Source organism: Equus quagga, chromosome 4 (genome assembly GCF_021613505.1).
Source record: "Equus quagga isolate Etosha38 chromosome 4, UCLA_HA_Equagga_1.0, whole genome shotgun sequence".
Taxonomy (NCBI): Eukaryota; Metazoa; Chordata; class Mammalia; order Perissodactyla; family Equidae; genus Equus; species Equus quagga.
In genome coordinates, this window is record NC_060270.1 from 26,287,863 (window position 1) to 26,305,458 (window position 17,596).

The 17,596-nt window shown below is 39.9% G+C and overlaps 1 protein-coding gene across 7 annotated transcripts in view; it reads left to right on the forward strand.

Annotated features, from left to right (window-relative positions):
• Window positions 1-17,596, forward strand: part of RUBCN (rubicon autophagy regulator) — a 59,824-nt gene that overhangs the window by 19,256 nt on the left and 22,972 nt on the right. For 3 of the 7 annotated variants that reach the window (XM_046658654.1, XM_046658656.1, XM_046658658.1), the window contains exons 3-7: window positions 10,399-10,485; window positions 12,527-12,686; window positions 13,322-13,428; window positions 14,465-14,621; window positions 15,250-15,783. In XM_046658654.1, the coding sequence (XP_046514610.1) occupies window positions 10,399-10,485; window positions 12,527-12,686; window positions 13,322-13,428; window positions 14,465-14,621; window positions 15,250-15,783 (1,045 nt within the window). Of the gene's footprint in view, window positions 1-10,398; window positions 10,486-12,465; window positions 12,687-13,321; window positions 13,429-14,464; window positions 14,622-15,249; window positions 15,784-17,596 lie in introns of all 7 variants that reach the window. The other 4 variants (XM_046658655.1, XM_046658657.1, XM_046658659.1 and 1 more) reach the window with 2 other exon arrangements.

Sequence of the window (17,596 nt, forward strand, 5' to 3'; positions counted from 1 at the left end):
GGGGCAGCAGAAGCAGCAGCAGCAGGAGCTCTGACTGCCCGTGGGTCCTGTCCCCACGCACCAGCTCTGCCTGCCCATGGGTCCTGTCCCCATGCCAGCGGGGGCAGCAGCAGCAGCCCTGCCTGCCCATGGGCCCTGTCCCCCTGCCAGCAGGGGCAGCAGAAGCAGCGGCAGCAGAAACTCTGACTGCCCATGGGTCCTGTCCCCATGCTATTCTACTCTCTAAATAAAAGAGCACTACTGCCAGATCTTAAGAGTCTAAGAAATCTTTCTTTCGACTCCTCGGCTCACCGACCCCGCATCACTTCCATGAGGCAAGGCATATGTGATGTCCCCTTTTCTGCTGCTTAGAAATGTGGAGACTCTCAGTCCCTGAGACTTCTCAGCTGAATAGGAAAAATGAAAACATCCCCATTTTCTCCATCACCAAGCAGAAACCTGTTCTTGGCGATATAGATGGCCCAATTTAAAAAAGAACAATAATAGTAAATACTGCTGTGTATTTTTCTTTTCTAAATATTTAAGTAATATATTTTTATTCATTGAAAATTTGGAAAATGCTGCTGAAAGGAATTTAGAAGAAAGTTAATATCACTCATAATCTCAACACCAAGTAATAACAGTCACTCTTTAACATTTTGGTAGTTTTCTTATTTTTTTCCTATGCATTTATGTGCTTTTTAAAATATTAAGACTGTACTGTATATATCACTCTGTAACTTGCTTTGAATAAAAAATATTTAATTTTTTAAATAGTACATTTATACACTTAAGAAAACAAAAAGTGTAAAACCATGTACAGTGAAGTGTCTTATTTTCTTGCAATCCCATAGGCAACTACTGTTTGCCAGTTTCCTTCCAGAGAATTTTTATGCTTATAAAAGCAAATATGAATAATTTTCTTTGCTAAACCTCCTGATTTTTCACGCAAATAAAAGCGTGCTGTAATCACTATTCTGCAGCATACTTTTTTTACTTGACTTATCTTGTAATTCATTCCAAATCATTACATAAAGAGCTTTTTTATTCTTTTTTACAGCTGTCGTTTTATAATATTCCATTGTATATATGTACCATAATTGATTTAACTGGTCCCTGGTGAGGACATTTAGATCATTTCCAATAATTTGCTGTTAGCAACAATGCTACAGTGAATAACAATGCTATAGTGAAATCATTGCAGTGTTTGTCTTTCTCTGGCTTATTTTGCTTAACATAATACCCTCAAGGTCCATCCATGTTGTTGCAAATGGGACGATTTTGTCTTGTTTTTATGGCTGGGTGGTATTCCATTGTATGTATATATAGCACATCTTCTTTATCCAATCATCAGTCGATGGACAGTTGGGTTGCTTCCATGTCTTGGCTATTGTGAATAACGCTGCAATGAACATATCGGTGCATAAGTCACTTTGAATTGTTGATTTCATGTTCTTTGGATAGATACACAGTAGTGGGATAGCTGGGTCATATGGTATTCCTATGTTTATTTTTTTGAGAAATCTCCATGCTGTTTTCCATAGTGGCTGCACCAGTTTGCATTGCCACCAGCAGTGTGTGAGGGTTCCCTCTTCTCTGCAACCTCTCCAACATTTGGTATTTTTTTTCTTAGTGATTATAGACATTTTAACAGGTGTAAGGTGGTATCTTAGGGTAGTTTTGATTTGCATTTCTCTGATGATTAGTGATGTTGGGCATCTTTTTCATGTGTCTATTGGCCATCTTTGTATCTTCTTTGAAGAAATGTCTTTTCATATCCTCTGCCCATTTTTTGATCGGGTTGTTTGTTTATTTGTTGTTCAGTTGTGTGAATTCTTTATATATAATGGAGATTAACCCCTTGTTGGATATATGATTTGCAATTATTTTCTCCCAGTTGGTGGATTGTCTTTTTGTGTTGATCCTGGTTTCCTTTGCCTTGCAGAAGCTCCTTAGTTGGATGAAGTCCCACTTGTTTATTTTTTCCTGTATTTCCCTTGTTGGAGAAAACATGGTATTCAAAAAGATCCTTTTAAGATTGATGTCAAAGAGTGTACTACCTCTGTTTTCTTCCAGAAGTTTTGTGGTTTCAGGTCTTACCTTCAAGTCTTTGATCCATTTTGAGTTAATTTTTGTGTGTGGTGTAAGATAGTGGTCTACTTTCATTCTTTTCCATGTGACTGCCCAGTTTTCCCAGAACCATTTTTTGAAGAGATTATCTTTTCTCCATTGTATGTTCTTAGCCCCTTTGTCGAAGATTAGCTGTCCATAGATGTGTCGTTTTATTTCTGAGCTTTCAGTTCTGTTCCATTGATCTATGTGCCTGTTTCTGTACCAGTACCATGCTGTTTTGATTACTATAGCTTTGTAGTATATTATGAAGTCAGGGATTGTGATGCCTCCAGCTTTGTTCTTTTTTCTCAGGATTGCTTTGGCTATTCAGGGTCTTTGGTTGCCCCATATGAATTTTAGGATTTTTTGTTCTATTTCCGTGAAGAAAGTCATTGGGATTCTGGTTGGGATTGCATTGAATCTGTAGATTGCTTTGGGTGGTATGGACATTTTAACTCTTCCAATCATGAGCATGGAATATCTTTCCATTTGTCCATTTATTTCTGTATCTTTGATTTCTTTCAATGATATCTTATAGTTTTCATGTATAGGTCTTTCATCTCTGTGGTTAAATTTATTCCTATATATTTTATTCTTCTTGATGCAATTGTAAATGGGATTGTATTCTTAAGTTCTATTTCTGCTACTTCATTATTGGAGTATAGAAATGCAGCTGATTTTTGTAAGTTGATTTTGTGCCCTGCAACTTTGCTGTAGTTGTTGATTATTTCTAATAGTTTTCTGGTGGGTTCTTTAGGGTTTTCTATATATAAGATCATGTCATCTGCAAACAGCAAGAGTTTCTCTTTGTCCTTTCCAACTTGGATACCTTTTATTTCTTTTTTCTTTCTTAATTTCTCTGGTCAAAACCTCCAGTACTATGTTGAATAAGAGTGGCAGGAGTGGACACTCCTGTCTTGTTTCTGTTCTCAGAGGGATGGCTTTCAGTTTTTCCCTGTTGAGTATGATGTTGGCTGTGGCTTTGTCATATATGGTCTTTATTATGTTGAGGTACTTTCCTTCTATACCTATTTTATTGAAAGGTTTTATTGTAAATTGATGTTGGTTCTTGTCAAATGCTTTCTCTGCATCTATTGAGATGATCATGTGATTTTTATGCCTCATTTTGTTAATGTGGTGTATCACATCGATTGATTTGCTGATGTTGAACTGAACCATCTCTGTTTCTCTGGTATAAATCCCACTTGATCATGGTGTATGATCTTTTTAATGTATTGCTGTATTTGGTTTGCCAATATTTTGTTGAGAATTTTTGCATCTATGTTCATCAGAGATATTGGCCTGTAATTTTCCTTCTTGTGTTGTCCTTGTGTGGTTTTGATATCAGGGTGATATTGGCCTCATAGAATGAGTTAGGAAGCCTTCTGTCGTCTTCAATTTTTTGGAATAGTTTGAGAAGGATTGGTATTAAATCTTCTTTGAATGTTTGGTAGAATTCTCTGAAGAAGCCATCTGGTCCTGGATTTTTGCTTTTTGGGAAGTTTTTGATTACTGTTTCAGTCTCTTTACTTGTGATTGCTCTATTCCGATTCTCTGTTTCTTCTTGATTCGGTTTTGGGAGGTTGTATGAGTCTAAGAATTTATCTGTTTCTTCTAGGTTATCCAGTTTGTTGGCATATAGCTTTTCATAGTAATCTCTTATAATCCTTTGTCTTTCTGTGGTATCTGTTGTAATTTCTCCTCTTTCATTTCTAATTTTATTTATTTGAGCCTTCTTTCATGTTTTCTTAGTGAGTCTAAGGGTTTGTCAATTTTGTTTATCTCCTCAAAGAACCAGCTCTTAGTTTCATTGATCCTTTCTACTGTTTTTTTTCTTTAGTCTCTGTTTCATTTATTTCTGCTCTAATTTTTATTATTTCCCTCCTTCTGCTGACTTTGTTCTTCTTTTTCTAGTTCTGTTAGGTGTAATTTAAGATTACCTATTTGAGATTTTTCTTGTTTGTTGAAGTGGGCTTGTGTTGCTATGAATTTCCCTCTTAGATCCACTTTTGTTGCATCCCACAAGTGTTGGTATCATGTATTTTCATTTTCATTTGTCTCCAGGTATTTTTTAATTTCTTATTTGATTCCTTAATTGATCCAATACTTGTTCAATAGCATGTTGTTTAGTCTTCACATATTTGTCACTTTCTCAGCTTTTTTTCTTGTGGTTGATTTCTAGTGTTATAGCACTGTGGTCAGAAAAGATGCTTGATAGGATTTCAATCTTCTTAAATTTATTGAGCCTTGCCTTGCTTCCCAATATATGGTCTATCTTTGAGAATGTTCCATGTGCACTTAGGAGAATGTGTATTCTGCTGTTTTTGGATGGAATGTTCTATATATATCTCTTAAGTCTATCTGGTCTGGTTTTTCATGTAGGCCACTATTTCCTTGTTGACTGTCTGTCTGGATGATCTATCCATTGATGTAAGTGGGATTTTGAGGTCCCCTACTATTATTGTGTTGCTGTTAATTTCTCCCTTTAGGTTTATTAATAGTTGTTTTATATACTTCGGTGCACCTGTGTTAGGTGCATATATATTCATAAGTATTACATCATTTTGGTGGAATGTCCCTTTTATCATTATATAGTGCCCCTCTTTGTCTCTCACTGCCTTTTTTATTTTCAAGTCTGCTTTGTCTGATATAAGTAAGGCAACACCTGCTTTCTTTTGTTTGCCATTAGCTTCAAGTATCTTTCATCCCTTCACTATGAACCTGTATTTGTCTTTAGAGCTGAAATGTGTTTCCTGAAGACAGCATATTGTTGGTCTTGTTTTTTAATCCATCCAGCCACTCTCTGTCTTTTGACTGGAGAATTCAATCCATCTACATTTAGAGTGACTATTGATATATCAGGGCTTAATACTGCCATTTTATCTCTTGTTTTCCAGTTGTTCTATATTTCCCTTCTATTTCTGACTGCCATTTCAGTTTGGTGGTTTTCTGTGACCGTTTTCTCAGCTTTCTCTTCATTTGTGTTTTGTGTCTCTGCTCTGATTTTTTGTTTAGTGGTTACCATGAAGTTTGTATAAAAGATCTCATAGATGAAATAGTCCATTTTCTGATAACGTCTTATCTCATTAGTCTAAATAGGTACCATCTCTTTCCTCTTCCCCATCTGAGTTATTGTTGTCACAACTTATTCTGTTTTGTGTTGCAAGTTTGTGATTAAAATGAGGTGTTTATAGTTATTTTTGACGCTTTCCTTCCCTTTATCTTTTATGTTATAATTGTTTGCTAACCTGTTCTGATAAAGAGCTGTAATTTTCTGATTTTGTCTGTCTATTTCTCTCCTTGCTCAAGGCTTTGTAAACCTTTGCTTCTTGTTTCAGGTATGATCCTTGATCATTGCTTGTAAGGGAGGTCTAGTGGCGATGAACTCCCTCAGCTTTTGTTCATCTGGGAAAGCTTTATTTCTCCATCGTATCTGAAGGATAGTTTTGCTGGATAGAGTATTCTTGGCTGAAAGTTTCTGTCTTTCAGTATTTTGAATATGTCATTCCAGTTGCTCCTAGCCCGTAAGGTTTCTCCTGAGAAATCCACTGAAAGCCTGATAGCAGTTCCTTTGTGAATTATTCTCTTCCTCCTTGCTGCCCTTAATATTGTTTCTTTGTTATTGAATTTTGCCGGTTATACTATTATATGGAGAAGGTCTTTTTTCACTGATGTAATTAGGACTTCCATTGACTTCATATACTTGTAAGTCCAGTTTCTTCTCCAGGTTTAGGAAGTTCTCATCTATTATTTCTTTGAACAAGCTCTCTGCTCCTTTCTTCCTCACATCTCCCTCTGGAATACCTATAATTCTTAGATTGCTTTTCCTAGTTGAATCGGATATTTCTCAAAGAATTTCCACATTTAAAAAAAATCTTAGTTCTCCCTCCTACTCCACCTGAAGTATTTCTATATTTCTATCCTCTAAATTAGTAATTCTGTTCTTCATAATGTCACCTCTGTTTTTTAAGGTTTCTAGATTGTTTTTTTATCTCATTAATTGTGTTTTTCATCTCCAGAATTTGTTTCATTTTTTTATTAGAGTTTTAATCTCTTTTATGAAGTATTCTTTCTGCTCATTAATTTTATTCCTGAGTTCATAGAGCTGTCTTTCTGAGTTTTCTTGTAACTTGAGTTTCTTTATGACAACTATTTTGAATTCTTCATCATTTTAGATTGTAAATTTCTGTGAGCTCAGGATTGGTTTCTGAAGACATCATTTTCCTTCTTCTTTGGAGTGTTAATGTAGTTCTTCATGGTGTTTGATGATATGATCCTTTGCTGGTGCATAGTGGTAGTATCAGGTCGCAGATTCCACCTGCCACCTCTGAGGGGGCAGGTGCTGTGTTTTCTGAACCCACTGCATTTCCTGAAAGTTGTGCTGATAGGGCTTGTCTGCATTTGCCCCCTGGCTGCAGCTGCTTGGCAGGTCTCACACATGCGCAAGTGCTCTGGTGTGGAACTGCTGCCTTGGGGGGACCTGCTGAGATGGTGCACTAGGGGAGAGGGGAGGGGCACTTTCTTTCTCACCTGCAGACCCACTCCGGACTCTTGGGTGATTCACCTGGGCTGCTGCACTTGATGAGAGCACCCTTGTGGTGGCTGAGCCATGCCACTCAGTGTGAAGTGTTCCCCTTGGCCAGGCTGCAACTCTGAAAGCAAAAGTGTTCACCTGCAGGCCTGGCTGCTCTCCCACCTCCTCTTAGAGCCATGTGCTGGCTGCTGTGTGAGGACTTGTGACCTAGATTTATGCCACTGGGGAGGAAGAGGGGACCTGCTCACCTCCTTCCACTGCTTACGAGGGATCCAGTACCCCCATCTTCAGATGTATGGCTGCATGGATCTCTCAGACATCCTATTGTGCTGTGTATGGAATCCTCTGTTGGTTAATGAATGTCTGTTTGGTTGTAATTTAGGGAGTTAAGACTAAGGGAACAGCTTACTCTGCGTTGATGCTGACGTCACTCTGACATCAAGTTTTTATTGAGGTTTTTGTGTGGACATACATTTTCAGCTCCTTTGGGTAATACCAAGGAGTGCTATTGCTGGATCATACAGTAAGAGAATGTTTAGTTTTGTAAGAAACTACCAAACTGTTTTCCAAAGTGATTGTACCATTTTGCACTGCCACAAGCAATGAATGAGATTTGCTTTTGCTCCACATCCTTGTCAGCTTTTGGTGTTGTCAGTGTTCTGGATTTTGGCCATTCTAATAGGTGTATAGTGGTATTGTGTTGTTTTAATTTACATTTCCCTGATGACAGATGATGTGGCACATCTTTTCATGTGCTTGTTTGCCATCTTCTTTGGTGAGGTGTCTGTTAAGGTCTTTGGCCCATTTTTTAAAAGTCAGATTATTTGTTTTCTTATTGTTGAGTTTTAACAGTTCTTTGTATATTTTAGGTAACACTTTATCAGATGTGTCTTTTGCAAATATTTCTCCCAGTCTTTGGCTTGTCTTCTCATTCTCTTGATACTGTCTGTCACACAGCAGAATTTTAATTTTAATGAAGTCCAGCTGATCAGTTCTTTCTTTCATGGATCATGCCTTTGGTCTTGTATCTGGAATGTCATCACCATACCCAAAGTCATCTAGGTTTTCTATGTTATCTTCTAGGAGGTTTATAGTTTTGTGTTTTACAGTTAGGTTTGTGATTCATTTTGAGTTAATTTTTGTGAAAAGTATAAGGTCTGTATCTAGGTTCATTTTTTTTGCATGTGAATGTCCAGTGCTTCAGCACTATTTGTTGAAAAGACTATTTTTGCTCCATTGTATTGCCTTTACTCCTTTGTCAAAGATCGTTTGACTATATCTATGTGGGTCTATTTCTGGGTTCTCTATTCTGTTTCACTGATCTATTTGTTTATTCTTTTTCCAATACTATACTGTCTTGATTACTGTATCTTCATTGTATGTTGTAAAGTCAGATAGTATCAGTCTTTTTTGAAGAAAAACTCTGTTCTTCACCTTCAGTATTGTGTTGGCAATTCTGGGTCTTTGGCCTCTTCGTATAAACTTTGGAATCAGTTTGTTGATATCCACAAAATAATTTGCTGGGGTTTTGATTGGGTTGCTTTGAATCTATAGATCAAGTGGGAAGAACTGACATCTTGGCAACATTGAGTCTTCCTACTCATGAACATGTATTATCTCTGCATTTATATAGTTCTTTGGTATCTTTCGTCAGAGTTTTGTAGTTTTCCTTATACAGATCTTATACATATTTTGTTAGATTTATGGGTATTTCATTTTTACAGGGGCTAATGTAAATTGTAATGTGTGTTTAATTTCAAATTCCACTTGTTGATTGCTGGGATATAGGGAAGCAGTTGACTTTTGTGTGTTAACCATGTATCCCACAACCTTGCTATAATCACTTACTAGTTCTAAGCATTTTTTTGTTGATTCTTTCTAAGTTTCTACTTAGACGATCATTTCATCTGTGAACAAAGACAATTTTATTTCTTTCTTCCCAATATGTATACCTTTTATTTCCTTTTCTTGTCTTATTGCATTAGCTAGGACTCCAGTAGAATGTTAAAAAGCAGTGGTAAGAGGGGACATCCTTGCCTTGTTCTTGATCTTACTGGGGAAACTTTGAGCTTCTCACTGTTAAATATGATAATAGCAGTAGGTTTTTGTAGATTTTCTTTATCAATGTGAGGAGGTTCCCCACTGTTCCTAGTTTACTGAGATTTTTTATCATGAATGGGTGTTGGATTTTGTCAGATGCTTTTTCTGCATCTATTGATATGATCATATGATTTTTCTTTTTTAGCCTGTTGATGTGATGGATTACAGTAATTGATTTTGGAATGTTGAATCAGCCTTGCATACTTGGGATAAATCCCACTTGGTCATGGTATATAAATCTTTTTATACATTGTTGGATTTGATTTGCTAGTATTTTGTTGAGGACTTTTGCATCTATATTCATGAGAGGTATTGGTCCATAGTTTTCTTTTCTTGTGTTGTCTTTTTCTGGTTTTAGTATTAGGATAATGCTGGCCTCATAGAATGATGTGGGAAGTATTCCCTCTGCTTCTATCTTCTGAAAGAGATGGTAGGGAATTGGTATAATTTCTTCTTTAAATGTTTAGTAGAATTCACCAGTGAACCCATCTAGGCCTGGTGCTTTCTGTTTTGGAAGGTTTTAATTGTTGATTTAATTTCTTTAATAGATATAGGCCTAATCAGACTAACTATTTCTTCTTCATGAGTTTTGGCAGGTTGTATCTTTCAAGGAATTGGTCCATTTCACCTAGGTTATCAAATTTGTGAGCAGAGAGTTGTTTATTATATTTCTTCATAACGTTCAAGGATCTGTAGTGATGTCCCCTATTTCATTTCTGAGCCTAAAATTTTGCCTAAAGAAAGGAAACCAAGTTTAGATGCTATTCACTTATATGTGACATAACCAGGAGACATTCTGGAGTTGATATCCCACCGCTGCCCACCTCTGGCCAGTCAGTATCCACTAAGCCACAGAACAGAGTCCAGAAACACTGCCACACTGCTGCCGAAATACTAAAAGTCTCCGTGACTCTAACTGGCAAAAGATCCTGTACACCTGACACTTCTAATTCTTACTTCCACTTTCTTAGACTAGGTGAGAGGTCCATGACGTTTAAGATGCTTCTTGGATCATAGGTTAAGTTCTGATATATTTTAAAGACTCTTTATAGGCTGTTTATTTTGTCCCATTGACTAGTCTGTCTCTTAATACTTGTGCCAGCTCTATATTTCTACATTATTTAGATTTCAGTTTTAGCTTGTGCCCAGTAAGCTCAGAAAGGACTCTCAAAAAATAAGAGGTTTTCATGATATAAACATTTTTTTGCCAGGTTCAGGCCTCTTCCAGTGTGAGACTATTTTATGTAGGACTGAGCATTTATTTGACCCTTAAAACAGCTCTTTCTTGACCTGGGTAGCCTGGGAAAAGCAGGTCTTTCCTTACTTTATTTTGCAGAAAGAACTGAAGACTTCCATCTCTGACTTTTAACAAATAACTCTTCACCAGTTTTAAGAATTATGTTCTAGGAAACTGAATGGGAGAAAACGGATTATTTTCATTATATAACCTTCTATATTATATGCAAAAGAATGCCCAAAAGAATCATTAAAATAATTTTTAACGATTATCCTTTAAAAGGATGAATATGTGTATATATTCCTTTGATTGGTGCTGAGAACCTTGGTTGAGGCAAGGAAAGAGTTATATTTTTTTTTCTCTCTTTGAGTGTTAACACTAGAACTAGATTTGGTCCAAAATGGTAGTGATTTGTTCACCTTATGTGTTCCCACAGCAGGTGTGTTGCCGCCAGACTGATTACTGGCAATTTGTGAAAGACATCCGCTGGCTCAGTCCCCACTCGGCCCTTCATGTGGAGAAGGTAAGAAGTGAAGGTAACCACAAGGCTTTGTTGTTTGATGTTCTGTCTTAAGAGTCTCCTAGACTAAAAGGATGGTGAGTCAAGTTTCCTGTTAATTGAGAGCAGGAAATTATCCCTGTAGGACTGATTTGGAGGGGAGGATTATTTGCTTTAAAAAATAAACCTTGAAATTGGGGCTGGCCCCGTGGCATACTGGTTAAGTTCACATGCTCCGCTTCAGCGGCCCAGGTTCACCAGTTCAGATCCTGGGCTCAGACCTACACCACTTGTCAGCCATGCTGTGGCAGTGATCCACATGTAAAGTGGTGGAATATTGGCACAGATGTTAGCTCAGGGCTAGACTTCCTCAAGGAAAAAAGAGGGAGATTTGCAACAGATGTTAGCTCAGGCCTAATCTTCCTCAGCAAAAAATAAATGAAAATAAAAATAAACCTTGAGGGCCAGCCTGGTGGCGCAGCAGTTAAGTTCGCATGTTCTGCTTTGGCAGCCTGGGGTTCGCTAGTTCGGATCCCAGGTGCGGACCTTAGCACCTCTTGTGAAGCCATGCTGTGGCAGGCATCCCACATACAAAGTAGAGGAAGATGGGCATGGATGTTAGCTCAGGCCCAGTCTTCCTCAGCAAAAAGGAGGATTGGCGGCAGATGTTAGCTCAGGGCTAATCTTCCTCAAAAAAATTAAAAAAAAAATAAACCTTGAAAACCCATTGCTCTGGGCCACTTTCTCTCCTCTGGGGAAGGAGTGAAAAAGTTTTGTTATTTTCAAAACATCTGCATAGTGGGACCAGAATAAAGCTTTTCAAAATCCTGGGCAAATGGTGACAGTTTCCTGAAGTGGTTGGGGGAAGTTGGACTCATATGCTGATAACTGTGTTTTTTGAGAAGAGGATGTACCAATTAGAAAGAAATGTGAGGTTTCTGAAGGCCAGGGTCAAATGGAGCCAAACATTTCCTAACAGTTTTGGCTACCCTTGTAGCACCCTACTCTCCTGTCCTCTCAGCTCAACATAGTACTCCTGATTTGCAGTCAGGGAAACAAGAGCTCAGGGAAGCTTGGTGACTTGGCCAGAGTTACACAGCTAGTTCCAGATCAATCACTGTCAAATTTATGTATCTGTTTATTTAACTCCTTATTATGGAAAATTTGAAAAATATACAAAATTAAAGAAAATAGTGTAATGAACCCTAAAATATCTGTCACTCGTCTTTAACACTTGTTGATACATAGCCAGTATTATTTCATGTATACCCCACCCACTGCCAGATTCATTGTTGAGATGATGTGAGGAAAAGTCATTTGTTTTTAAATGATCAGAGAACCAAATCACAAGGTGTCAGACTGGCCTTTTTTGTGAGAAAAGGCCAGAGCCTAATGGTTTTCTTACATAGATTTTCTTTGTCTTTCTTACTTTTATTTTTCCCACCAAAACCTTCTCTAACTTCCTTTTCTAAAATGTATTGCTGTAGACATTTCCTCTTAGAAGCTATCTGAAATTGCCATCCATACATTTTTTTGCACTAACCCTGGGCTCTGAGACCTTGTTTTTAGGAACAGCCAAGTAGAAGGAAGTTCCAGTAGAGAATGCTGTGGCCAGAGCCAACGAGAGATTGTTTCTCTTTGGTGGAGAACCTTTGATGGCATTTTTCCTGGATCCTTTCCCCCAGGTTTTTGTTGCATTGTTTTCTGGCGGCCATCTGAAATAGAGAACTCTGTGAGAGAGGCCAGAACGTCAAGTTTATCTTCCCTCTGAATACCCCAGAGTTGATGCCTCTTTGGAGTTAGAACATAAAGAGACAGATGTAGCAGCTTTGTCCTCTCCTGGAGCTGCCTTTGAGGACTTAACTGCTTAGTCCCTCTCCAGTGGCCCAATCTAGCAGTGGAGCCGTTAATCCCTTCCTTCCCTTCCTTGCTCAGTAACCTCTAGATGCTAGCTGGAGGAAAAATACCTCTGATTGCCTCCTCTTTCCTGTCTCAAATCACCAGGCCTCAATTTTGCTGTGTTTACCAGGATGTATCTTTTGACTCCTGCCTCTTTGCCTCCCAGTTCATCAACTTGCATGAGAATGGTGAGAGCGGCACTGATGGTGTGAGTGAGCGTGCCGTTGCAGAGTTGTGGCTGCAGCATAGCTTGCAGTGCCACTGTCTCTCAGCCCAGCTTCGAACTCTGCTTGGGGATAGACAGTATATCAGAAAATTCTACACAGGTACGTAAAGGTCACTTAGCCAGGATTGTTGCCCGTATTCCTCACGCTCTTCCACTTTACGCTTCTTGTACACTGACTCTTATCCCAGGGCCTCACTTGATGCCATAGACATTCTGATCAGAAACACCCATCCAGTCTTCTCTCTCACCTGCTGTGTAAGACACAATCAGACTTTATGTTGAGGTGTTCTCCTATTCCCATACTCACAAACCGGTGAGAGTAACTGCCATGTACTGAGTTTCCTATGTGCCAGTCACTTTTGTACTTTTTATGCGTATGCTCTTCCCCACATCCCTGAGAGGTCAGTATTAATACCTCTGTTTTTCAATCAGGGAAGCAGAGTCCAAGGAGGTTTAGGTGACTTGGCCAAAAGTCACCTAGCAACAGAATTCAAATCTGGGACTTTCTGAATTTGAAGCCTCTTGTTGTAGCCCCTCTGCTATATTGCACATTGCTTAGCCTATCCTAGACTTTATTTGTCCCTGATTCCTCTTCTCTCCACAAATAGCATGATTTTCCTCAAGTCATTTTTACTTTTTCCCTCTCTTCTTCCCTGAGCTTCTCCCCGGGCCACACAAGGAAGCTAAAGATCTCCCCAGTGGGCTCCATCTCTGCAGTAGCTTTTCTCTCCACAGATACTGCTTTCCTGCTAAGCAACGCCCACGTCACGGCCATGCTTCAATGCCTGGAAGCAGTGGAACAGAACAACCCCCGTCTCTTGGCTCAGATTGATGCATCTATGGTAAAGGGGGCAAGGGATTATCTGTGTCTGTGCTGGGTCCCTCAAATTCACCATGATGTAACCTTATGTGACAAACTACTTCTTCACTTAGGCAGTTGTGGACTGAAAGGCTTTTATTAAAAAGAAAAAAAAAAAACTTGGAGAAGAAGGGGAGTTACTGTAAAGTACTTATTGAAGTGAAAAGTCTAAGCTTAGGTCTGTTTGAGGAAGAAGGTGTCTGTTTTTTAAAATCTTTTTTTAAAATCCTGAGTCTAAGTAAGCACCTCCTTAAGGGCAAGCTTGGCAAATTGCTAGGGAGAAGAGGGATGATTTTGAATCAGGAGTAGGACTTGTAGCATCAGACGTAGTATGGCCTAGTGTTACACAGGATCATTTTTGTCCTTGAAGTATAAAGAAAATTTTGTTGCTTATTGTTAACCCTCCAATTCACTCACCCCATCACTAATATCAGTACATCAGCTAGAATGGAATCACAGTCCCTCCTTCTTTTAGGCAGGGATTCCCTATCTCTCTTGGTTTTTAAGTTTTGATTCTTGGTTACCATCTATTGAATACTTTCTATGTGCCAGGCATGGTGTATGCACAATACATGCATCATCTCATTTACTCCTCACAATTCTATAAGGTAGGCGTTAATCTCATTTTATAAAGGACGCCATTGAGGGACAGGGCAAGTCACTTACCCAAAGTCTGGACCAAATAGCCTGTAAGTGATAGGGTCTGGGTTTGAACCCTAGTCTCTCTGATTTCTGACTCCACGTGCATAGTCTTGAGCATTTTGTTGTACTGCATCCATGATAAAGCACTCCAGGTTTACCGCCTAGGATTCCAGGGACAGAAGCTGTGGTATATGGCAGGACTTCAAGGTTTTGAAGTTGTATGTTCTAATAGGGGGTAGCTATGCTATATCTACAGGCTCTGGCTGCAGTCCAAGTCTGCTGCCAAAGGTCGGCTTCTATCAGCGTTTCTGTAGTGCTGAATACTCCTGAATGCCCCAAGGTCTCTGTCCTTGATTCTGACACATGTTTTTTTGTAGTTTGCCAGAAAGCATGAGAGCCCGCTGCTCGTGACAAAGAGCCAGAGCCTGACAGCTCTGCCTGGTTCCACATATACCCCTCCAACCAGCTACGCTCAGCATTCCTACTTTGGGTCCTTCTCTAGCCTTCATCAATCCGTACCCAACCACAGCTCAGGTATGGGGGCAGGGAGGGTAGTCATACCGTGTATCCCCAGCCCTGGAAAGTAGAAGACTTGGTGCCTGCTCACAGTCTGAGTGTAGACAAAGCCTTGGGTTCGTGCAGTTTGTCAAACTTCCTGTCATAAAAATGAACATCTTAAAAAGTTATATAGCAACTGACCTAAGATAATTCAATAGAATCATTAAAGTAACAGGAAAGAGAGATGTTTTTAGATTCTTCTGGGTTTCTAATCCACATTGCCAAGAAGGCATTTCAGTAATCATAGGTAACATTTATTGAGTGCCTACCACATTCCAGGATCTGTTATAATCAATTTGTGTATATTATCTCATTTGATCCTCAAAACAGTCCTGTGAGGTAGGTGTTATTATTATTGCTCTTTTTATGGATGAGAAAAGCGTATGAATAAGCAATGAAGCCACTGTCTCAAGAGCCCATGTGCTTTGTTTAGCTGCTTCTAAGTAATTTTTTACTTACCTCAAATGACTTTTACTGAGGTGACACCAGGTGTCCTGGGCACCCAGTACTGATAGGGAGTTTGGTCCTTAATTGTGGAGAAGCCCTTTATATGTACCAAAGACTTCCAGCTCACCTTTCCCTTCTCTTTCATTTTATACCCTAGAAAGAAGATCTACTTCCTTTTCACTCTCTGGCCCTCCCCAGGGACCTCGAGAAAGCAGAGGGCACACCTCACCAGTAGAGGATCAAACCACCCAAGCCCCCCTGCTTCCAATCCCTGCATTAGCCAGGGATTCCCCCTCCACTCCAAATGAGATGAGCTCCAGCACTTTAACCAGCCCCATAGAAGCATCCTGGGTCAGTAGCCGGAACGATTCCCCAAGTGATGCCAGTGAGGGGCCTGAGTACTTGGCCATCGGCAACGTGGACCCCCGAGGCCGGACTGCGAGCTGTCAGAGTCACAGCAGCAATGCCGAGAGCAGCAGCTCCAACTTGTTCTCATCCAGCAGCTCCCAGAAGCCAGATTCTGCTGCTTCGTCACTAGGGGACCAGGAGGGAGGCGGGCAGAGCCAGCTGTCCAGCATCCTTCGCAGGTCCAGCTTCTCAGAGGGGCAGACACTCACTGTCACCAGTGAAACAAAGAGGAGTCATACTCGCTCCCATTCTGATACCAACATTGCCTCCAGAGGAGCCCTAGGTAATGATAATCACTAGCCCCTAGTTACGAAGGTGGCCCCCTGAATTTAGGGTAGAAGGGAGAGTTTCTTCTTAAGGGTCTTCAAATGATAGGAAGAGAAGTTATGTTTCTGATGACATGATGGATATCTTGCTTATAATAAAAGAGAGAAGTTTGTAATGTAATATGGATACCCAAGAAGTCTCTCTAGAGAATATTTATGTGTATTCCTTTTTACATTGCTGAATGTTAAATGCTTTCCTCAATTCTTTCAGTAGTTTCTTAGCATCAGAGGATAGTGTAACTCATCATAGTTCAAGTTTTAAATGTGTCTCTTACATAGAGGGGAAGTACTAATGAGCTTTAAAAATAATCCCGTTAAATTCCTCCCCTTCCTATGATTCCTGATAAGTTTGGTCAGGATGTAATACTAATATGAGAGAGGCAAATTGACATTAGGGTTTCTTCATTAAAACTAGGGATATAGTGAGTGTGGGGTGATATGACCTTGTAAATAAGTTGGGGCACTGACTGCTGCATCACTAATTCAAGTTGAAAGGCAGTCAGGTAAGGAGGGGCCACTGGGGCCTCCTTCACACAAATACCAGCTGCTAGCAGAGAGCACCCTAGGCATGGGAAGGTGGGTCTCATTGCTTTTGCCATCTCTCTGCCATCATCTGCCCTGGGTTATTCGTGCCTAGCAGGCTTTGGTTGGGTTTCATTTGTAGAAGAATCTCCCTAACAGTGAGTGGAATGTGGACCTTTTTGCTCAAAGCCAGTTCTGGGTGAGAGAGCCCTAGAAATAAAATATAAAAATAAAATATAAAAAAAATTTAGAAAACAAGCAAAAAGGGGGGATTTCCATTAGTAACTGGAGCTGCTGTTGATTTCTGTTTGTAATTTCTAGAAAGTTGAGAGCTAAGGCCCTCATTTAAAACTTATGAATGACAAACTTTTGTTTCTATTTTCCCCTTAAGAATGTGGTTTGGCTTATTGGAACTCTTCAGGAAAAAAAGTCTCCAAATCAAAGCCTGTCTTCCCACGAGCTTTCTTAGATGTGAAGAGTACTTGGGTTAGATCCTCACTTCACATCTCCTGCTGCAGGCCTGGTGTCTGCTGTACTCCAGGCCACTGGTCTTTGAGCATGTGAAACTTCCCTGCCCCCATTCTGGAATCCACGTGGATTCCAGAAACACGGTAACCTGCATTGGAAAAGGGACCCAGGGAAAACCTAAGCAGAAGGGTCTGAGGGAGTGTGGGTCATGTGTAGCTTCCTGTATGAGTCAGCTGCTAGGGTTCAGTAGCTGACTACTTCAGCACTAGGGTTCCCTCTCGGGAGTTAAGTCCCCTCCTCTGCTAGATAAAAGGACACTCTTTTTCTCACTCTCTCTATTCTCGTTTCCTCTGCACTCTCCTCTGCACGTGTCTGTCTACGTACAGGAGGCCTCAGGAATATCACCATTATAGTTGAAGATCCCATTGCAGGTTTGGGAGCCAGTCCTCCTTTCTGTCCACCGCCTCATCCTCCTCCTGCTCCTCTGTGACCACATTGCTTGGTTCAGAACCTCCTTTTCCATTCTGGTGTCAAATCAAGTCTGTCTAGTCTGGTCCTGCTGTGAAGCTTGGACCTGTCTGTAAAATAGCGCCAAGATTTTTTATGATATGTTTTCTGCCCACATCTTCCAGATGCTTCATTCAGTCTCGTAACAAGCTTCTGGGAGGCAGAGTCAAGACTTATCAATCCTGTTTGCCCCAGGGTGAAAGTGAGGCCCAATATTTGTCTAAGACATCGTGATGAATCAGTGGCAGAATTTTTCTTATAACTGAGTACTTA